Here is a 21,629-nt window from a genome sequence, read left to right as displayed (position 1 = left end):
CCAAGCCATTAATTTAGTCCGCATTAGCAAGAACCATGATTTACCACCGCAAAATCTTAAGATGATCAAAATTGCAAGAAAAATCAGGCTTGGAAACAAGGAATAATTGCACTGCCGAAAGCACAATTAGCATCCGAGTAACTGAAGAAGCAGCAAACCAAGGCAACGTTGGAGACGCAACTTAGAATAGAATATATCCTTTCCTTTTCTTGGAGAAGAAAAGGTTACGCAACTAAGCAGCAAACCTTTTGTGGGCTCTTTATAAAAGGCTCTTCAGAAAAAGCTCCTTTTTTTGGTAGTATTTTGGTTCTCTTCTTCTTCTTCTTCTTCTTTTTCTTTTTTTTTCCCCATCAAAAAGCTCAAAAGGTTAGGATCAAGTGGAATGTGGCAAAATAAGCCTCAGAAATCTTCTTTCGGAGATTCCATCAAAGCCCTTGAAGCTGACATCCAACATGCCAATTATCTGTAAGCCTTTCTAGTTAGAAGATTGTCCCTTCATTTATAAAGCAAGTTCTTTTGTCCTTTTTCTTTTATGATACTCGGTAACTTTTGGGATAGATAATGTCATATAGTTTTTCCTGGAGCTTTAATATTTTGATGTTCACTTGCATTTTCCACCATGATATGTTCAGATGATCAATTATAATCTCTTGTAAAATTCAACTCCTTATAGTTAAAGCTGGGTGGCGGCAGTTGGATGAACATGATCATAGACTTTTACTGGCTGGTTGGTCTGAGCTTGTACGTTTGAGAATCTAAAGTCGGTAAATTAAAAATGTGCATTTGTGTTAATAGCATTTTATCTGGAAGAAAATGGTAAGTAATGCTAATTGAGATCAATTTCTATAGCGTGGTGTGTGGACCATTTTAGCTAAAATGGGAAGGTGTCTCGCTCCCGGGTTAACTAATCTCAAAAGATTATTGGGTCAGGATGTATGTGGTGTTTCCACCCTTCACTGTACACCAAAAAAAAAAAAGGATCAACGTTTTTTGCCCCTCCTTTTTGCATTTTTCTTTGTCTTCGTCAATAAAGAAATTGATAATTATGTTTTCATGCCTAGCACATGTCCATAAACGAAGTTAAAAGATTCTGAATGATATTACTTCGTAATCATTATGTTATTCATGTGCTTAATCTTATTCAACTTTGCTCCAATACTGTGTTCTTGAATGCTGAACTTTTGTTCTTTTCTTTTTCCTGACCATTACATGTTGTAATGATCTTTTCTAAACGCATGCAACTAGAATAGCATTTGATTAATAATGGGTTGGATTTCTATCCATTTGCAGGGCAGCTGCTCTCCCACGAGATTCAGGTCAGGGATGTTTTCAGATGAAAGTCTCGTACAGCCCTCTTGCTGCGTTGCTGCTTTTTCTGACAGAGTGGATGGACTGCCTACCAAGGTGTTTAGGCCTCTTTCACATACTTGTGTATAAGGTGAGGTTCATATTCTTAATTAATTACGGTTACCTCTAAATGTCATTGACAAGTTCTCTGTTTCCCGGATAATCTTCAAGCTCATTTTCTCACGCTCTTCAATCTCACCATAAGAATCTGAAAAATATCCTCTGTAATTTGATGTTCAGGTATATGTGGATGGTATGCCAAAGATATCCTCACAAGAGAGGAGAGCCAGCTTGAGAGAATTCTATGGTCTTTATTCTTTCATTTCTTCCACAATTCATATCTTACTTGACTACCCCTCAAATTCATCTAATACAACCTAACCCGCATTGCAAATTGTTCCAGCTGTTATTTATCCCTCCTTGAAGCAACTTGAGGGAGCTTTGAAGGAATTGATGGAGGACAGGTACAAAAGAGCGCAATGCTCTGACGTCTTAAGCGATGAGGAGACGGAAGCAACTCATAAAGGTCCACAAAGAGACGATGAATGTGGCATATGCTTGGAAACAGGTTCCCAGGTTGTCTTGCCCTATTGTGGCCACTCCATGTGTCTATCGTACGATTCTCAAATTTCCATTATGCTTTGGAAAAGAAATTGCCGACAAAATTCACTCATTTCTATTCTCGACTTAGGTTGGTTCGATCTCCATCCTGCCCTTTTTGCCGGGGCAGCTTGAAGAGAGTGAGCTCTGGAGACTTGTGGATTCTGATGGGCAACTGTGATGTTGTGGATACCATTACCCTTGCAAAAGAGAATTTGAGGCAGTTCTACCTTTACATGGAGAAACTGCCACTCCCGGTGACGGTGCCGGACAACGGTTATCTGTCTTTTGATTACATGGTTTAACTCACAGAGAAGCGGACTTCATCTCCTGATGAATGCGCAGTTTGAATTTACTGCCGCTTGCTATATTGAGTTTGGAGCATCTCAGCTCAAAGCCTGAGGCCTTGCACCATAGACTAATTGACAGCCAAAAACATGAAAAGATACTACTGTGAGTCAGCAATGAATTAGTTGACCTCAATTGGTTTGTGGTGCTATGACCTGTTGCAGTTGACGTGTGGCACTCGAAAACATATGTTTGGAAGAATGAACGAGTAGACAATAAATCATCCTTGTTGTCTCATCCCCGTAATCATTTTACCTGATTCTGGAAAGTGAATGATACATATTGGGAAATGCATTCGCTTTGCTCGGCATGTGGACCTGACAAAACAGTATAAGAATTGAAAGATCATGCGTTAGTGCTACTTTGGTCAAGGAATATTGTGGCTGCTGCTGCTGCTGCATGGATACAATGAAAAACTTTTTGACATTAAATTCTGAAACAAGCGCTCAGTAGTGCTAATTTTACTACTATCATCATCATCTTCAGTGAGAAGCGTGCGGCTGGTAGAGAATAGAGATGGACTTGTGACCGTGCCAAAAACATCCTCCGTTTCTCTGCCAGTAGTGTTATAGACTTGTAAGTAGTGTCTTCGCCTTTTTTTGGCCTTTTTCTTGTTGGATGGTCGATTTATGGAAGACCCAAAAAAAAAAAAAAAAGGATGCAGTCATATCAGGCTCAGTCAGATCTGTATGTGGCTTTGGTCCATATATATATATATATGTATCCCTATCTATGGGAGTATTGCATCAAGAGCACATATAGACCGCCGAATTTGTGAAACGAGATGAAACCATAACTAAAGGGCCAAAATGGAGGGAAGTATCTATCTACCTATCTATCTGTAGCCCGTTTAAGTGAACACTGTGAAAAGATCCACACGAGGCCAATGATTATTTTGGGTTTGAATGCTCACTTTCTTCTCCTTCTTCTTCTTTTTCTTTTCTTTTTTATTTTATTTTTTTTCTTCTTTCTCTCTACGACTTTTTTTTTATTTGTACACGAGAAGTTTTAAACTCAAATCTTTTACTTACAATTCTTTCCACCTTAACATCCAACCCAATCCTCCCCTCTCTCTATAACTTAATTACTCCAAGGGCAACATGGTATCGTTAATTTATCATCTATGCTTAAATAAGTAAAAGGTCCAATTCATCTATAGGTTTGGCTAATTGAGAGGGGTTTTTGGTGCTAGTTTTTTTTGCAAAAGTACTATTTATTTATATTAATAATTATTATCTTCTCTTATATATATATTTTTTATTTAATATTATCTTTTTTTTATATTTATTTATTTTTTAAATTAATTTTTATATATTTAAAAAGGGTAAAAAATCTCAGCGGCCACTAAACTATTGGTCGGATCATGTTTTGGCCATCAAACTATTTTTCGTCAGTAATTGGCCACTAAACAACTTAATCAGTAAACTTGTGACCATTTAGTCGATAATTGCTCTTAATCTATAAAATTAGCAATTAATCTATGAAATAGGGTCGCTTAATTGTTGGACAAAATTACCCTGAATTTTGCCACATGTATAGCTAATTTCACAAATTAAAAGCAATTATCGACTAAATGGTCACGGATTTACTGATTAAGTTGTTTAGTGGCCAATTACTAACGAAAAATAGTTTGATGGGCAAAACATGATCTAACCAATAGTTTAGTGGCCGTTGAGATTTTTTGCCCATTTAAAAATATAACATCTGAAATGTATTTTAACGGTGGCTGACGGGAATGTGTGGAATTATGTAGTGTAATAATTTAGCATGAAGTAGGTGTACGGACGACGACAGGAAAAGACTAACATTTTGCATCCATCAACTCCTCAAATTTGGCCAGCTGTATAAGACGACGAAAATGGAAAGTTAGTAACAGTTGTAATTGGAGGAAACGGGGCAGGAACTGTTGTCAGATTACAGAGACAACCGTTCCTCCTGAAGCTTCACGGTCACCATGTGGCCTCAAAAATTTGTGCGATTCAGATTACAGCATGTAACTCGATTTTCACGCTATGTGTGGGATTCACAAAAATTTATTCTAAAGTTATTCCGTGTGTAAAAAAAGTTACGCGATATGCAACAAATGTTACGCGCTGTTGGAAAATGTACAAACTGCCACAAACGGTTGCATCTGAAACCGTTTGTGCCCCTTGTCCGTAATTGGAGATGACAGTTGACATACGGCTCAAAAAATAGAACACAAAGTGGATACATGAGAAAACCCGCATTAAAAATTTAACCCCAACCTTTTTGAAAATAAATTTTAAAAAAAAATTTTGAAAATTTTCTTGTTATGAATTCAAAAAAATTTAATTTCCAACATACTACAGGAGTTTAGAACCCATCCTAAATTAATCCACTCCAGTCCATGGTTGGTTGGTTGGTTTGGTTTGGTTCTTCTTTGAACCGTCAACGTCTGCAGGTAAAATAAAGGGCAAAAAAAAGACAGCAGCGGGGCCGAGATGCACGTAATGATGCTTTGAAAGACGTCGCTCTCGCACTGCCGCATACCCCTCCAACTCCAATAGTCTTTGTTTGATGACACTTAAATATAAATACATATAATAGAAGAAGAAGAGGAGTCCCTTTCGAACCTCCACATCGATGTTTTTCTTTTTTTTTTTTAAAATTGGCAATTTCGATTTTGATGAAGAGCCGAAGAACCAAACGCAGCCAAGAGAAGAGCAGAAAGTTTCACTTTGGAGAGAGACCGCATCTCTCACTCTTCATTCCGTCGCATATTCTTGTGTTGGAATAAATAGTGATGGTGTTGCCATTGAGAATCAAATTATGTGCTTGCGGTAACTAGGGACTAAAAAGGCCCCCCCCCCCCCCCTTAGGGAAGGATTGAGAAGAATAAATAGGCAAGGAAAATAACACGAGCGAGCGTCGCAAGAGGGAGAGGAAGGAAGATTAGAAAAAAAGGCCTAAGACCTAAGTTTGGGGATGCAAAAATTCTTGCTTTTGATAAAATTAAAGAAAAGGAGGAGTCCACTTGAAAGGAGTTCATCCTCCCAAATTGTTAATAACCAATCATGCTCATCGTCTCATCTTCATTTTCTTCTTCTTCTTCTTTCTTTTTTTTGGGTTCACCAAATAGTTGTCTTTTTTTAACGTAAAGGGGCACTTGTTAGTGGGCATTTCCCTTTTATAGCCATTAACAAGTGGCTTTTCAGATCACAGCTCCCCCTTCTGCCCCACTCTCAAAACGTAAAAACTGAAAACTCCACGTTGAAATTTTCTCATAAGTCTGGGACCTAATTCATACGAGTACAAAAGTTGACTCAAGACCAGTCTCTCCTACTTTTTTTTTTTTGTTTTTTTGTCACAATAGTAATATTCTTATAAGCTAATCTATCATAATCTAGAGGGAAGTGGAGTCGATGGGAGTAGAAACTCCATCAAAAAAAGCCACATATAACGGCAATTTGGTGGCAAACACCACCAAGATTTAAAATGCTTTGTAGTGACCACCAAGCGAAAGGACTAGTAACACAAATAATCTCTCCCACACCGCTGGTCCTGTATCTAATTCATCTTCTTTTTTTTTTTGTGGTTGCACTGTGGATTTATTTTATTTTTTGCGATGCAGATTAGGACGCATCAGGGTGCAGAACATCAACTCACGAGTCACAACAGTTGAGAATGCATTAGTTAATCGCCTGGCATGTCCACTAATGAACAAAACAAATTCAGCTCTACTTACTTAATTAGTGTTAAATCGTGTCATAATCGGTCCCACCATGCGTGGGTACCGCTACTCCAAAAATTAAAGTGGATTACTACTTTACAACTGCAAGCATATTGGAGGCAGCCCCTGCTAAAGGCTTTTTTCCCTCCCCCTCCCTTTCGTTTTGTTGAAAAGATTGAAAAGAAAAGTAAATGTTTCGAGGAGATGACACCTTGCCTCCGAGGCCCTCTCAGTCTCCTCTCTCTTTCTCTCTGTCTCTGCACTGCATCATCATCATGGTGGAGTCAACTCAACTCAATCAACTGTGTCAGTCCGTGTTGAGTCCCTGACACCCTTTATTATGACCCAACTCAGTATTCAATTGGTTGTTGCCCCCATGAATTTTACCACCGTTCCATGATTGATAATCAAGAAATTTCTGGCCACCAAGTAACTAAACAGCTTGCATGTACAGCATATGCATGGGCACTGAATGAATTATGATATGCTCAAATAATAATGAATGAGGTTTCGATGCCACTGCTAATAGCTATATGTGTCTGACGACCTTTAAAGATGCAAAGGAAACGCATTGAAATGGATGGATGAATAAGTTAATTAAGGAATCTCTCGATTACTTTCAAGTTGGCCAAAAAAAGGATAATTGTTAAACAAAAAAAAAAAGAGGTTTCCAGATTGTGAAAGTCGCGCTCCGGGAATATGGAGACAGCAACACAAAGAAAGTAAGGAAGGTCTCTAAATTAACCGGCCAGGGATCAGGGATGCGTTGTGCTCGGCTGCTGCTGCTTACATTGAAATAGGAAAGTAGGAAAATCTTTAAACTCCGTTTTTTGATTTGTCAGGGTGAATGCGGTAAGGTGGGGGCTCCGTCTCGTGATTGCATGTGTTGCCATACTTAGCACGGAAGCACATAACGCATAAAACAAAGAATATTTGAGTGAATGAGCCTGGCCTCAATTACAAGTACACCAGTACAAGGCGCTTTCAACCCATACAATCATGATTGAGGGGATCTAGCCAATTAAGTTACTGTGTGTTTTTTTTTCTTTTCTTTCTTGGCTCTACCCATGAAAGCTTTGAAGTGATTGAGGTTTACAACTGGTAATCAATAATTGGCTCGTTAAAAAAAGAAGTCAAGGAATTTGGTGAAATGTAAAGGGACGACGAAAAGGGCTTTTCTTTTCTTTCTCATGAACCATTCGTTCTTCAAAACCCTTTCTCCGGCCAAAAAGTACGATAGCTCTGCGGCCACCTGGGCTCTAGGCGGCCTCCTCTACCCTTGCCAAAGCAACTTTTTGGTTAAATGATTATTATCTAGAAGAAGCATGCATAATTTGGGTAAAACGGCTTTAATAGCCGGGTAAGGTATGCGAGATTCATCCACCACTAGCATGTGATCTCGATTTCCTTGATCAAATTAATGTATTTGAACTTTAATCAAGCAAGCATAATTTTCTCAAAAGCATGTACAAAAAGGAAGTCTCTAGTTTGACCGACCATCTTCTCAAGTTAGTCTATGGATGTTTGTGGTTTTGCACCAAAGCAAAGAAAGGATCTTTATGGTTTGACTTAACTAAGCTGCAGCAGCAGCAGCAGTTTGTTTGAGACTTGAGAGTAGAAAAAGCTTAACTCGGATTGGATGCTGATGAATACTTGTCTCGATATCTTCATGGTCAAGGTTAAATCTACAGGGGATTATAATAACTTCATCTCTTTTGGACTGTCACCTTTCCGGTTAACAATTGGATAAAATGTCTGGGATATGAATTACTACTAAAAACGGGCGCTTGTCTTCTTGTTAATACACTTTTCCGGAGTGCTTTTTCCGACATGAAAGTATGAAACCAACTAACATAATAACTTCTTAAATTTACACTCTTAAAACTTCTAAACATAAATAGCATGGCATGCAATTTCTCTTGCGAAGCTGTATCAATGATTTTGAATTTTCTCATGAGAAATTGCTTGATGATTGTAGCTTGAGGTTGAACATCTTTGTCGCTTATATGAGATTTAGCACTTTATCTTGCCAGCTTCTTTCGTCTTGGCCAATGCTATGTCCACAAGGCATTAATTAACACAACATTTTTTTTGCCGTGAACTTTCTTGCTAAGATGTGGATAAAATGACTAGGATACGAATTGCTAGCTCGAGATGGATGCTTGTCTTCTTGTTACTACACCTTTTGAGGGGATGTTTTTTCTTGAAAAAAAATACTAAATTTAGGCCCACATGCCATTTAATCCCCTTAATCTTGATCATAATTTTCTGTCTTATACTGACAGATCAAGGCATAAGCATGTAGGAGTTTTGAGTGCGGGGCCATCGACGGATAGTGGGGAACATAATTCCAAACATAATAGTTTTATGACTCTGATTACTAACATAGTTTTATGCGAGGTTAATGTTGACGATGAGGATTCAGAAGGAGATGGTGGTGTTTCACAGTTCATATGTTCAAGAAATGCACTAAGTTAGGCCTCCTAGCTCAGAATAAACCTCTCTCACCTATTGGGAGGAATAAATCATCACATATATATATATATATTCTTACAATTCATGCACGACGTGATAATGTGGATTTCCAATTGATTAATTCCAGGACAAGGAAATGTAATTGTTCTATTTTCATTTATGGTCTGTCTAGTGGGTGCCCTATTGACACTCCTTAAGATGTATTTTAGGTGTTAGATCTTTAAAAATATAAAATTAGTTGGAAAAAACGTATAAATGCAAAGGGAATAATTAGGGAAAGTGTATAAACGCTTTATACAAAAGGAATAATAAGAAAAAGCAATAATTATTATTAGTGTGTGTATATACGTGATAGGTCGGATGAAATATAATGTATTAACGAATACTCACACGGCACTCATTAGAAAAACCCTTTCATTTAACCTTAAAACTCTATAAGATTTTAGCTTCTTGATGGTTTATGTCAGCTCAAACTCCGCCTTTTAAGTCCTAGTAGAATCAAATGCGTATCCTCATTGCCTATCAGATGCGATATGGCATTAAATTTATTCCTTTATCAAACTCTTGGTGCAATGCCATAAACGGCATTCTTATGTTAGGTAACCTTTAAAACTTAATTGTCATATCCTCGTTTATTTTGTCCCTTCATTAATTTCGATCCAAAATGCATTAATTTTTTACTTACGGAATAAAGAGAGACAGAGAGAGAAGGAAATACATTGCTTTACATTCCGTCCCCTTAACTGAGTATTACGAGAGATTCATACACTAATAAAATAACATGTACACTAGCGAGATTAGATGCATCACATATATATAAATATTAATCTTATGTTTTAGAGCAAAAAGTTACTACACCCTAGAGGAAATCATTACATTTTAGTACCCTCCTAAATCCTCCCCTCCCCATTCTCCACCTCACACCCCCAAAGAACCAAAGTTAGAAAACAAAGAAATTTGTTGGTCATTGAAAGATGTTCTAATGGAGCTTTTATTAAATAGCAGACCATTTCCAGGAAGTAGTTTTTAACCGCGTTTGTATCTCACAAATATGCAATGCTTATGAAAGAACAAAAAAAAAACAATGCAGCTAAAAATATTCATAAAAACACACTTAACTAAAAATAACCAGTGAAACAAAAAAAAATTGTGGTGTCCACTCCACTGGGAAGTACTCTGGGACCGTTGGCAGCAAGCAATAGCCGGCGCCAATATTCGTTGTGTTCTCTTCTTCCCTTGAGAGAACCACATCATTCTTTCCATTTTAATCTCTCTCACTTCCACCTATTTATAACAATTATCTAGCCGATAATACATCCACTTTCGTTAAATTCCCATGATTCCCCCCTCCTAGCTTTTAAGCCTTGCGTTTCCACTGAAATTTTTGAACATCCGGAGGAGCCAATTCTTGATGATGATTACCGAGAATACCGGGTTTTCCTCTCCAAGAAGTGATGCCTTTCCTGCAGGTCTGCGGGTTCTCGTGGTCGATGATGATCCTACTTGGCTCAAAATTCTTGAGAAAATGCTCAAGAAGTGTTCCTACGAAGGTTTTGGTTTCGTTTAACCATTACCCTCGAGTTTACTTTGACTTATTGTCTGTGATTTTGTAAAATCATACTCTATATCATCTCATTTTCCTCATTTCTGGTCTCATGAGCTGTTGTTTTTAAGCATGATTTTTTATGTTTTGGGCTGATAGCAGTCTGTTCCTTGGACATTTCTGTGTTAGAGCTGATTTAAAAGCACGTGTATGTAGGATCTATCTATATTGTGTCCTTTCTTGGTACTAAAGTGTTTTATGGGATTATTTGATGATAGTCTCTCTGCTTTGTGTAACTAACCATTATAACTATCGAACTACTAAACGTATAGCCTATTGAGGTTTATACTTCAAAAGCTGGTTTATCTCTTTCTCAGTTTATGTGACTTCTATAATTCTTCCTCTGAAAGTAACAGCGATTAAGGTACTTCTTGATCTGGAATTTCGTATCATGATCGGAAGAAATATGAAATATATAATCTTTATTCTTGATTCCTCCTTCATTGGCTACGCTACAGAGAGTTTTTTTGTTCTTCTGACTTCATGAATAACTGCTATTTACTTATTTATTTGGTGAAAAGACACTAGACCCGCAAATTTAGTTTTCTGGTTGAGTCACTTAAATGCTTCATTTTGATAACAAGATAAATCATTTCTAGACTTTCCCTGTGAAGTAGTCCTCTATATGGGAGTTAAAGTTTAAAGCTAAATTTATTAACAGAAGTTCTTGTGATGTATTAATTGAAGTGAAATCCCAAGCTGCAAATAGATACCGTTCATGAAATAGTGATTGATGGTTTTCAGACCAGAAGATGCTAAGCATATATGTAGTATTATTCCTTTACAAGCTAGTGGTATTTAAGCTTTGAATTTTAGATACGTGTATATTACAATCATTTGTTGGTGGAAAAGCTGAGAGAGATGATTGATGTTGAGGTTCAAAGTGTCTTATGAAGATCTTGTTTAGCCTAGCACATAGTTCGATGATTTATCCGTAATAAAGATAATAATTTGCTATGTTCCAAGATAGGGATTTAAGCAACTTTTTGCCGTCAATAGAAGCCAACTTTACTTTGATGATAAGGAATCCCAGTGTCATTGTTTTAATGCAATCTGACTAGCATCAGAAGGCTGCCTGGCTGAATATCAACAGATACTGCTGATTTATTGTCAATCATGCAGGGGACTGCAATGAGAGTCTGTATTCCTTCTGCACATATTGAAACTGTATTTAACTGAAGCCTTTGTGCTACTTTATACAATCCAAGCACTCATATAAACACATTCTTGTTTAAACAATGAGGAAGCCGAGACCTAGATCCTAGATCCAGATCCTCTGCCAAGTCAAGGTCGCATTCAAACTTCTCTATAGTTAGTTGTGATGCACAGCATATTTTCACATATTTGTCTTTCTTGTGAAGATTAAGATGTTTCATGGTGCCACTGGAGAAACCAACATCGGTTTTTGCCAACAGAAAACCTTAATGCAGATAGTATATTGCAATAATGCCTGACCACCAGATTCCTTTACTAAATTTGGGGAGTTTCAAATAACATACTTTATGGGTTCCCCTGCAGAGTCCTTTTCTTGCATTCAGCAGCATATTTTATAATCCATCACGCATTCACCAGAAAAATATCTTAAAAAATGTCAAAGATAGAAAAAGAATACAATAAGAGAAACAGTAATAATTGATAGGATAAATTTTGTGCTTAATTCAACTTCAATGTACCGGCAAACCAGGAATTCTGTCCTTTAATTCTTGTTCTGTTGAATTTTTATTTTAAACCAACTAGTGTGCCTCTTCTGTGACCAAATCTAAGCCTGCAATCCATAGCCTGCAATGGTTCTGAACGAGGTTTTGGAAATTGTTTAAGAGGTGCTTCTCCATTACAATTGGATTTGAGTTCTAGTGAGATTATTCTGCATCATATTTCTATTCCGATGAGTGTCTCTATATCAGTTAGTGCACAATGGAAAGTATATTGTCTTTGGAAGTTGATTTCCTTATGTGCAGCATTTTGGGGGAGCCCTTTTAACTGGTGATAGAATCATTACCGAGATCAAGATCTAAACCTTATGTTTTAGCATGGAAATGCTTAGGCGGCCTAAATATGATTTTCAATTGCTTTATTCCTCTTTCTTCTGCAGTAATCAGACTATTGCTGTTGAGGTTCTTGGATTATGCCATCTTACACCTCATTCCTTGTGATTGTATAAACAACTAAATTTTGTAATTTTGCATGAAGAATACTGCAATTACTTTGTAATTCCTGGTCCACTATCTGCTTGTGTTTCAGTGACAACATGTGGGCTAGCAAGAGATGCCTTGAACCTGCTTCGAGAAAGAAAAGATGGATTCGACATTGTTATCAGTGATGTTAACATGCCTGACATGGATGGTTTTAAGCTTCTGGAGCATGTTGGACTGGAAATGGATCTTCCTGTCATAAGTCAATTTTCTGTCATTGATATTTGGAACTTTGTTCTATTTATATGTTGTCAATTTAAAATGCTAATACTTATACTGTTTTATGGAATTCACAGTGATGTCTGTTGATGGAGAAACAAGCAGGGTGATGAAAGGTGTCCAACATGGTGCATGTGATTATCTTCTTAAGCCAATAAGAATGAAAGAACTTCGAAACATATGGCAGCATGTCTTCAGAAAAAGGATACACGAGGTCAGAGATATTGAATTTCATGAAGGCATTGACGAAATCCATTTGATGAAAAATGGCTCTGATCTGTCTGAGGACAGACACTTGCCTTCTGGAATTGATTCATTTTCAGGGAAAAAAAGAAAAGAAGCTGAAAAGCATGACGACAGAGAATGCAATGATCCTTCATCTGTTAAGAAAGCTAGAGTAGTTTGGACGGTAGACCTTCATCAGAAATTTGTCAAAGCTGTGAATCAGATTGGTTTTGATAGTAAGTTAGCAACACTTCTATTTTTCCAAGAAAGTCATAGCCCATTTATACATTAGCCTAATCTTTTGTGATGACTTCTGCTTGACTGCATTAGGAACAATGATTTTGGTTTGTGTTTTACAGAAGTTGGTCCCAAGAAAATACTAGACTTAATGGGTGTTCCATGGTTAACAAGAGAAAATGTAGCCAGCCACTTACAGGTAAACAGTCTCAAAGCTGCTACTAATGGTAGTGAAGAATATGGTTCCCTTGGCCACGTTTTCCATGTTTCACAAGAGAGAACCTTTTCATGCCATCTACAAATTAGCATTAGTTTTTCTCTCCACAACATTTGACCTTTATCTCATCCTGGATGCATCATGTAAAAGGTTTTTATCTGCATTATTTGTCTGTTCTATGTGAGTTGCCTTCTGGTAGTTATTTGAAATGAAAACTTGAAGTGGATATTTAAGTTGCACAGCCATGTTAAAAATGTTCTCATGGAGATACTCATCATTGTTCAGAAGTATCGGCTTTACCTTGGAAGATTGCAGAAAGAGAAAGAGCTAACAACCTCCTTTGGAGGGATGAAAGACTCAGATATCTCTGCAAAGGAACCTAACGGCAATCACTGCCTTCATGATTTAGTCAATAAGCAACAGTGTGATCTTGCAAGTGGCAGTTATAATATTCAGGGAAACAAGAACATGATTCAAAATGTTGATTTGAAAATGCACGAGGCAGATCTGAAGTGTACGGTTCCAAAGCCAATGGAAGAGCCCAAGAAAGCTATAGATGGAGAGAGTTCTTATCCTCAAAAGAGCAGCAGTAAAAAGATGAGCCTCAATCACTCTTTTGGCCAATTTGATTCAGATTTGGAATTTGCTGCTGTGATCCCCAAACAGTATCCCTGGAATGAAGAAACCTCACAAGCTCAATTCAGTCGAGAACGCAAGCCACATTTCCAGCCAAAGAGGGGGTTTAATACTTTGCCACCGACTTGTCTTCCCGAAAATATCCAACTCGATTGTGTACAACCCAGTTCCTCTCCAAATTCTAGACCTTCTAGCATCGATAGAGATAAACTAGCAGAGGCTGAAATGAAGCCTGCCTACGTGAAGAATAGAAGCCAGGGAATTGAACAGTTGTCTCCTGCAGGATGCGATGCTGACCTTTTCTCTGCTCAACCGGGGAGCAAATTAACAAACAATCAAGCTTTTAAGCCAACGCAAAGTGCTGTGTGGAGCATGAACAACCATAGCTTGGATGAGATTCTTGAAGGTGGCATGGAATCTGCAGGGAGAAGCCTAAATTTTGCTAGTGGAACAGATTATACATCTTGGGATGAGAATGTCCATAGTGGCTCCCTTCAAGGTGATTTTCAACCGGTGAGTACTGGTCCTCAGGGTATAGAATTTCTTAACTACAGTGAACCAGAGCTCACTACTGAAGTTCCAACCTTCTTGTACGATTCACTGAAGTTTGACTCTGAGTATCCTTTTGATTCAATGGAATATCCAGTCATAGATCAAGGACTATTCATAGTGTGATCTGAACTCAAGGCACCTCATCTTGTAAGAAGAATGCTGTATTGCTCTTGCCGATCTAGTGCACTGGCGTGTAAAGCGCCTTGAAATTTAACTGGAGTGTAAAAGCCTCCTGCCCAATTTGATGAACATGATGTCGATCCATCGTATTATGATATTGGTAGTATATCATGCATAACAAAGCTTACGCTTCTTTCAATTTTAGGGAAACACTTGAGCATCTTTCATTGCTCGTAAACCCGCAATTCTTACTTGGTTAGCATGCGTATAATTCAGCACAACAATTTCTTGGTCACGGAGGGGAAGAGGAGAGATTTCAAAATCTATCCTAAGGACTTTCAAATCCAAACTAGGACTCCACCTCTCTGCCTGCCCCAAAACCAGCTTGATATAATTAGTGTAATCCTGTCGCACCATATGTTTGATTTTCAACTTTGGTAACAGAGGGGAAGAGGAGAGATTGCAAAATCTATCTTAAGGACTTCCAAATCCAAATTAGGACTCCACCTCTCTACTGGCCCCAAAACCAGCTTCCTCTTCCTCTAATTAGTGTAATGCTTCAGTGACCATATGCTTGACTTTTAACTTGGCTGATCCCCTCGAATTATTGACAGAATTCAGCTTCCATACGGTTAATTTTGCTCTATTGATGCCTTAAAAGGGGGAGGGGGGGGGGGGGGACAGTTTAAAAAAGCAAAAGGACTTCTGAGGAAAAAGGGACAGTTTACAAAAAGCAAAAGGACTTCTGAACTAACTTCAGAAGTAGATTTCTGTTCCTGCCCTAAGGGCAAGCATAATTGTAGGAACCTCCCATCCGGTGTCAAAATAAAACAAGACAGGGAAAGAGGACTGTGAGTCGCCCAATGCGAAGAAGAAGAGAGGCAATTTGTCTGGCAATTTATCTCGTATTATAAACATCTACGTAATACTAGAGTTTTAGTATTGTTCACGGCTAACATCCCCAGAAAAATGCCACATTTCCACAAATTAAACATCTTATGTCGAATGCAACCACTTAATATTGTACAAGCAACAGATTACTCGCAATTGCCTTTGGTTTAGAAAAAAGAAAAGTGTAGCTCCAGGGTGCAAACTATGCTCCGCTAATCAATCTTCAAGATGCACAAGTATTGGAGCCGCTTTTGCAGTTAAAGCTGGATATTTGGAGAAGTATTCTCATGCATAGTCTTTTTTGTAACAGATTTTGCAGAATACGCTAGAGGCCAGGGGTTCTTTATTGCAGCATCTCTGAAGCCACCAGTCTTCGTTGAGAGTCTCCAAGGTGGTCTAGAACTGTTATTGTGCGCTTCAAATGATGCTTGCTTCCTTTCAATTTTTGGTGAGCATGACAAGATTGATTTCTGCAAAGATAATAATGGTCACCAATCACCTATTTCTCACTCACAAAGCACAAACAAAGTGGGAGGTTCTAGTTCTCAGGATGAGATAATTCGTAACAACTTTCCACCTAGACTACATGCAACAACTGCCGTCACATATAGAACATAAATACCTTGTTCATGGCAATACCAGCTGATTTTTTCCCCAAAGGCAAGTTGGCATTTGCATCCATTTTAGAGGAAATAGACCAGCACATGTTGATGGTATCATTGACTATTTTCCCCTGCAAAGGTAAAACAAGGTAATTCCAATGTCCTTTGAACTAATCATATTACTCTCTCAAATTTGGCTAATAAGCTAGACAATTTATCAAGCCAAAAGCTCTATTTCTGATGATTAGCCATATATATGATTCTTGGCATCATCAGGAAATAATTGACAGATTTGCATCTAAATCCTCAAAGCATCCTATGTTACTGTTGTATATTATTGGAACAACCAGATAGATCAGCATAAAACCTTATGTTTCGATTGGTGTCGTTCCTCTTTGGCTTCCGTCATATTCAGTTTCAGCTCTAGCTTCTGGAAGAACTGAAGTAGCGAGTGAGCAAATGAACAAGTAATCAGAAAAAATAGAACAATTAAAGAAACTAAATTAAAGGAGAAGAAAAGATTCGATTGAAACTGAGTCTTAGACTTTGCCTCTTTACGTTTAGAAGCCCTTTCTTCACTCCTTAAGCTGAAGGAAGAAGATGCAGCAGGAGGTTGCGCTTTGCTTTCAGGTGTAAGCTTAGATTTTGAAATGCTGTGAACAGTTCAATAAAGAACATAAAAGCTCTTACCAAGGTAAACTAGTGACACTGTAGTTGCAAATTCATTAAACTTGAACATGTCTTGTGGCTTATCAGCATATAAAAACAACAAAATAGGATGGATACTTGAGATCAGAAAAGTTATCGCTTAAAAATGTAGAAAGATAAAGTTTTCTGAAATCAGCATGAATGCAGAGTAGAAAAGGTACAGCAGGGTTCATAATTGATACTAAACATTATAGGATGCATGATATGTAGCCTTAAATCCAAATATAGACCTTGTTCTCATTTACTTTATTAGATTTTGCAAAATTTAATTACGGAAAGTAATTACAGAGAATAATTAGAATCAACAAAAATTTACTCTTTGGGTGATTACGGATTTTGGATTTTTTGGTTATTAAAAAATCTATTATCTGAATACAAAAGCAAATGAAAACATCTTAAAAACAGATTTTTCAAAATCAGAATCTATAATCAAGTAAAATAATCAACTGAGAACAATCCTGTATTCATCTCGTAGATATCCCCTACTCTTCACCCAGTCTAAATATACACAGCATTAAATATTAGAAAAAGGGAACAACTAGCAAATAATACTTACTGCACCAATGGTGATTTTGGTATCCTGTCTCTTGAAGTGCTACAAGAGACTGACTGATCCAGTAGAGCATTAGTCCTGTTAAGAGTAAATTACAGACGGCACACAATAATCTAAGCAAACAGAGTAGGACCTCTTATATATTTTTTGAATTATACTTGATTTTATGGAAACTATGCAGGCTATTACCTTTCCTTGTTTAACTGAGGAACAGCTGATAGACGCTTAGAAATTCCACTGACAGACGCCTGCACTTGGAAGAAAATAAAAGAAGACAATATCATGGACTATCGAAACTAACAATCATAGTAAGAAATGTCATTAGAAGACTGGCAAAACTTAGGCACCCTGGTTGATGTTCGTTGATTTGAGCTCTCTTTGGATGTCTGGGCAACACCTTTGAATAGCCTTGAGTCAACATTCTTCTTCGATGCTGGAGATGATATTTTATTGAGATCATAAGCATGAGAAGTAAAGTTTATTGACATGTGAAGTGATTTCGGAGTTGATCTCTTCCTCTCCAAAGATTGATTTTCTGTCTTTTTAGAGGTACTGAGATACCCATCTTTTGTTGGATAAATTGGTATTTTTGACTTGGTGAATGATTGAGTCTTTGATTTTTTATCATGTTTTGACAACTTTCCAGAAGAAAGTGCAGCTTCCTTCTTCTCTGACGAAGCTGAATCTCCCATAATACAAGCATCCTAAAAGATTAATATTAGATATGGAAGAAGGAAAAGAGCTAATTCAGTATGTAACCAGAAGCTAGTAAGTTTAGTACAATTACCTCGGAGTGTGTCTTCACCTCTATGTTATCATGACTGTTCATGGAAACTTGAAATTGGTTTGATGTCTCGACTTCATTTTCTACAAAAATAGGATGTTCTGTTGCTAGTTCAACTTCCTTACTTTGGGTACTTTCTATAGTCCTTTCTTTAGGAAGAGTTTGCTGATTTGCATCGACAGGGAAGACAACAGATGTTTTGATTGTATCTTCTGCCAGTACCTCCTCAATTTTGGCATGCTCATGTTCTTGTGCTGGCTCCATCTCTGTAGGAGGAGAATCATCATGATCCCCATTAAGCATATTTACCACAGCAGTATTGTCAACAGCTGCGCTTTGTTGCTCAAGTAATGGAGCAGCTTTCCTGGCTGCAATTTTCTTGTAGTGGGCTTCAAAGTAAGCTTTCTTCTCAGCAACAGAACCAGGTTTTGAGTACTTCTCAGCTTCTTCCAAGTAGCGATTTTGATTGAAAGATGACCATTTTTCCCAGACCAATGATTCAGAGACGAATCTCCCAAATGAAACTGATGATGTGAGGGCACGGCGAAGAGGATCTCCCTGCAACCAGGTACACGCATTTCATCTTTTTAAGTAATAAACTTCCAAAGTCATAATCAAATCCATTTCAAGAACTCGTGTCCAGGCATTTTTCTCACAATCTACCCAATTTCTATTGCACTATCCAGAAATTTGAGAATAAGGAATTCTAGAGTTCAATTTATCGGTGGTGAAATGAATTAAGACTGAGATTAAACGGAATATGTAAAATGGAAGAAAAGTCATATACTAACACAAAATTTCAAAATACCTCCCCTAAGTGCTAATGTAACATTCAGCTAGATAACTGCCACAACCGCACTTGACCAAATCATAGGAACGGTAATCTTCCAGTACAACAGAAGTTTACAAAACAGGTCCAGATTGTGCATGAGAAGCTGCTTTCTGAATTCAATACTAGTGATAAAAAATTTATTAATCTGAAGGAGAGAGCAGCTTTGCTAATTTAATAATGAACAAATATTTTCTCTCCAAACATTTAACTTTTAGGCGTATCGACCCCTACTTTTCACAAAATTTACACAGTACGCTGTAAGTTGATGGATTAGAGTGACCATTTGAGGCGTTCTGGATTTGGACTGTGTAGTTAGGACTCGTTATTTACCCCGTGAGCAGAAGAATTAATCGACCAGCAATACGCAGCAAAAAACGATTAGAAAAATATTAGACCCAATGATTGCCAAATTCAAGCGGCAGCGGAACAAAATTAGCAATTCTATCATAACTCCATGGCACTATTAACACGGAACCGGAAAATACAGGCCCTAACCAAAACCACACGAATTTATCTAACGATTCATGATAGAAAAACAAGTAAAATAAATAAACAAAGACGGTTTCTTGAACTAAACCTCAGGAGATTCTTGGGAAGTTTGAGATGGTTGAGAAAACGATCTGAGAAGGCAAGCTGAAGATTCACCCATGGCACATTTGCAGTAAAGTAGGAGGAGAAAAACCCAGGAGAATCTCACTTTTCAGTTCCTTTTCTCTTGACACTTGTGTGCTGCACTTGCCATTCCTCCTCTGATCTTTCTCCCCTTTATCTTGAAATCGCGGGGATACAGGGTTGATTGGACACTTTAAATCTTGAATCCCAAAACCTTGAATCCACCTAAAGCAGGCTTGTTAGACGCCTAAACAGAGCAGAAATGAGGACAAAAAGGCTCTGAATTCTGCTTCTTTGCCCCCTCAATTCTCACCGTTTGTGAGTGTGTCCTGCGTGTCTTTGCTCTCTGCGTGAGGCTATTTGTGATGGTTACTTCAGTTTATCAATCAAGGGGCATGGAGCTGAGGCGAGAGCGAGGCATTAACGGCTAGTTTTCCTTTCGTAATCTTGATTTTAATTCTGTCAATTTTCTTATTCTTACACTACACTGTATAACAATGAGTTGTGATTTTGAATTTCAACCACATGAATAGGTGTATTTTGGGAATGTGAAATGATGTGTAGTTTTTTAAAAACTTTTGATACAACTAATGCCAGCATGTTTTTGAATATGTTTATGAAAATGTCCTCGTGTTTGTACATTTAAAACTTTTATTTATAGAGATATTTGGATATTTTTAGAATGTGAAATTATTGTACAATCTTTTGCATCGAGTACAACTCATATAAATTTATGTATTTGTGTAATTATTGAAATGGTGTTATAAATACATTTAATTGAAGTGTGATTTTTGTTGTGCAATTAATTCCTTATAATATAATCCTCACTACCTGGGACCTAATCAATAAACTTCAACTAATTAAAATTCTTTCTTTTGAACTCCCATAACCTACAAACAATTGAATTAATTACTGTCTAAATAACAGCTATTTCTAATTATTCACACATTCATCTATTTGGTTCTTGCTCTTCCATTTTTTTCCAACATTTATGAATGTAGGATCTTTCTTCTTTCTAATTTTAAATTGTGCCAGTTATGTATATCACTTTATAAAACTTTTTTTTATTCCTACCACCCTATAAAACTAAGATCAGTTCCTGCCTTTTCCAATTTTGTTCTAAAGTCATATATTTCTTTGTGTTTCTTACAAGGGTGAAAAAGCCAATTGGAAAGAAAGATGTAAAGGTAAAATTAATGCAAATTATTATGAAACTTATGTTGGATGATCATTATCACAATCACAGCCAATTTGTTCCAATTCTTCTTCTTTATTTCCGATTTAATTGTATCAAAGTTGTGAAGAATTAGAATTTTGTTGATTTAATTACTCCTTTCAATTTAGTACAACCTTCCAAAGAAGTATTTTCTGTTCCACCAAATTTTCATTTATTTGCTTTCATAAAAGTCTATGTATGATTGTTTTCCACTAGTATAATTTTATTATTCATATGGAATTTTTGAAACATATAGTGAATGCTTGATCATCATTGCAAGGTTAGTAGTGAAAATACCACATCTGCAAGCAATTATTGGGAAATATCATTAACCACTTTCTACTTATGGGTTCCAACTCCAATTCATGTGTGCAATTTCTTCTCATTTTGGCTTCATGATGGGTTTGTTCAACCAAACAATCTCTTTTCATATGAGGGTGCTTTTCTATTATATTTCACCATTACGATTGAGATGTGCTATCAAAAAAGAAACAAATTTTCACATTGTCCTATAGTGTGAATCTTTCAAAAGAGTGTAAAGGCATTCTCTTTAGGGCTAAATTATGACAACAAATCACTTATTCCTTTCAAGAATACTTTATGAAATAGACACCTTGAGTTCCCAAAGAAGTTTTACTCGTGTTTGTTTGTCCAATGCAACAAATTTGCTGCCCACATTACTGATTGCTTTAGGAGAGGTAAAAGTGCAAAAATTATCCTCAATAAGTTCTACGAGCCATCTCTTAACTTCAATTTATTAGTTCTCAATGGATTTCCATCAATACGAACTTATAAATTTATTTCCTTCTAAAAATCCTGCTTTTGGATCATGTTAAGTTTTGTTTTCGTATTTATTAGAATAATTATAAATTCTATGCTCCAATTTATATCATGCTTGACGGATTGCTTGATGAGACCAAAAATATATTAGGCATCAACTTATTTGGATTTTGGATTCTATGTGCACAA

General features: G+C 37.0%; 3 protein-coding genes across 6 annotated transcripts; 2 read left to right on the top strand and 1 right to left on the bottom strand.

The window, feature by feature from the left end:
* Positions 1 to 361: 361 nt before the first annotated feature.
* On the top strand, positions 362 to 2,971 carry LOC113754257 (E3 ubiquitin-protein ligase AIRP2-like). The gene is made up of 5 exons (XM_027298624.1): positions 362 to 465; positions 1,291 to 1,438; positions 1,588 to 1,654; positions 1,751 to 1,969; positions 2,038 to 2,971. Exons 1-5 carry the CDS (start codon positions 383 to 385, stop codon positions 2,250 to 2,252), a joined length of 732 nt encoding a protein of 243 aa, XP_027154425.1. The 5' UTR covers positions 362 to 382; the 3' UTR covers positions 2,253 to 2,971.
* Positions 2,972 to 9,648: 6,677 nt separating this feature from the next.
* On the top strand, positions 9,649 to 14,666 carry LOC113752993 (two-component response regulator ORR26). Its single transcript, XM_027297067.1, has 5 exons — positions 9,649 to 10,011; positions 12,306 to 12,458; positions 12,553 to 12,936; positions 13,060 to 13,136; positions 13,440 to 14,666. Exons 1-5 carry the CDS (start codon positions 9,873 to 9,875, stop codon positions 14,463 to 14,465), a joined length of 1,779 nt encoding a protein of 592 aa, XP_027152868.1. The 5' UTR covers positions 9,649 to 9,872; the 3' UTR covers positions 14,466 to 14,666.
* A 689-nt stretch (positions 14,667 to 15,355) lies between these two features.
* LOC113753359 (protein WVD2-like 7) lies at positions 15,356 to 19,839 on the bottom strand. Of its 4 annotated transcripts, none has more exons than XM_027297490.1 (9): positions 19,410 to 19,839; positions 18,004 to 18,558; positions 17,564 to 17,920; positions 17,406 to 17,464; positions 17,220 to 17,294; positions 16,506 to 16,608; positions 16,323 to 16,385; positions 15,976 to 16,086; positions 15,356 to 15,823 (listed from the first exon to the last, which is right to left on the bottom strand). In XM_027297490.1, exons 1-9 carry the CDS (start codon positions 19,479 to 19,481, stop codon positions 15,611 to 15,613), a joined length of 1,608 nt encoding a protein of 535 aa, XP_027153291.1. In that variant the 5' UTR covers positions 19,482 to 19,839; the 3' UTR covers positions 15,356 to 15,610. The 4 variants fall into 4 exon arrangements, with proteins under 4 accessions (XP_027153291.1, XP_027153290.1, XP_027153293.1 ...); XM_027297489.1 differs by having other exon boundaries at positions 16,323 to 16,394; positions 19,410 to 19,838; XM_027297492.1 differs by lacking the exon at positions 15,976 to 16,086.
* Between the last annotated feature and the right edge of the window lie 1,790 nt (positions 19,840 to 21,629).

Source organism: Coffea eugenioides, chromosome 11, assembly GCF_003713205.1.
Source record: "Coffea eugenioides isolate CCC68of chromosome 11, Ceug_1.0, whole genome shotgun sequence".
Taxonomy (NCBI): domain Eukaryota; kingdom Viridiplantae; phylum Streptophyta; class Magnoliopsida; order Gentianales; family Rubiaceae; genus Coffea; species Coffea eugenioides.
Note: the sequence above shows the minus strand (reverse complement) of the source record. Positions and strands in the feature narration are given on the sequence as shown.

Coding starts and splice junctions, on each gene's coding strand:
- LOC113754257 (XM_027298624.1), top strand. CDS start 383: ATGTGGCAAAATAAGCCTCAGAAATCTTCTTTCGGAGATTCCATCAAA. Junction 466..1,290: donor ATCCAACATGCCAATTATCT/GTAAGCCTTTCT, acceptor ATCCATTTGCAG/GGCAGCTGCTCTCCCACGAG. Junction 1,655..1,750: donor CAGCTTGAGAGAATTCTATG/GTCTTTATTCTT, acceptor AAATTGTTCCAG/CTGTTATTTATCCCTCCTTG.
- LOC113752993 (XM_027297067.1), top strand. CDS start 9,873: ATGATGATTACCGAGAATACCGGGTTTTCCTCTCCAAGAAGTGATGCC. Junction 10,012..12,305: donor CAAGAAGTGTTCCTACGAAG/GTTTTGGTTTCG, acceptor CTTGTGTTTCAG/TGACAACATGTGGGCTAGCA. Junction 13,137..13,439: donor ATGTAGCCAGCCACTTACAG/GTAAACAGTCTC, acceptor ATCATTGTTCAG/AAGTATCGGCTTTACCTTGG.
- LOC113753359 (XM_027297489.1), bottom strand. CDS start 19,481: ATGGGTGAATCTTCAGCTTGCCTTCTCAGATCGTTTTCTCAACCATCT. Junction 17,465..17,563: donor ATCAACGAACATCAACCAGG/GTGCCTAAGTTT, acceptor TTCCAAGTGCAG/GCGTCTGTCAGTGGAATTTC. Junction 17,295..17,405: donor CCTCAGTTAAACAAGGAAAG/GTAATAGCCTGC, acceptor TACTCTTAACAG/GACTAATGCTCTACTGGATC.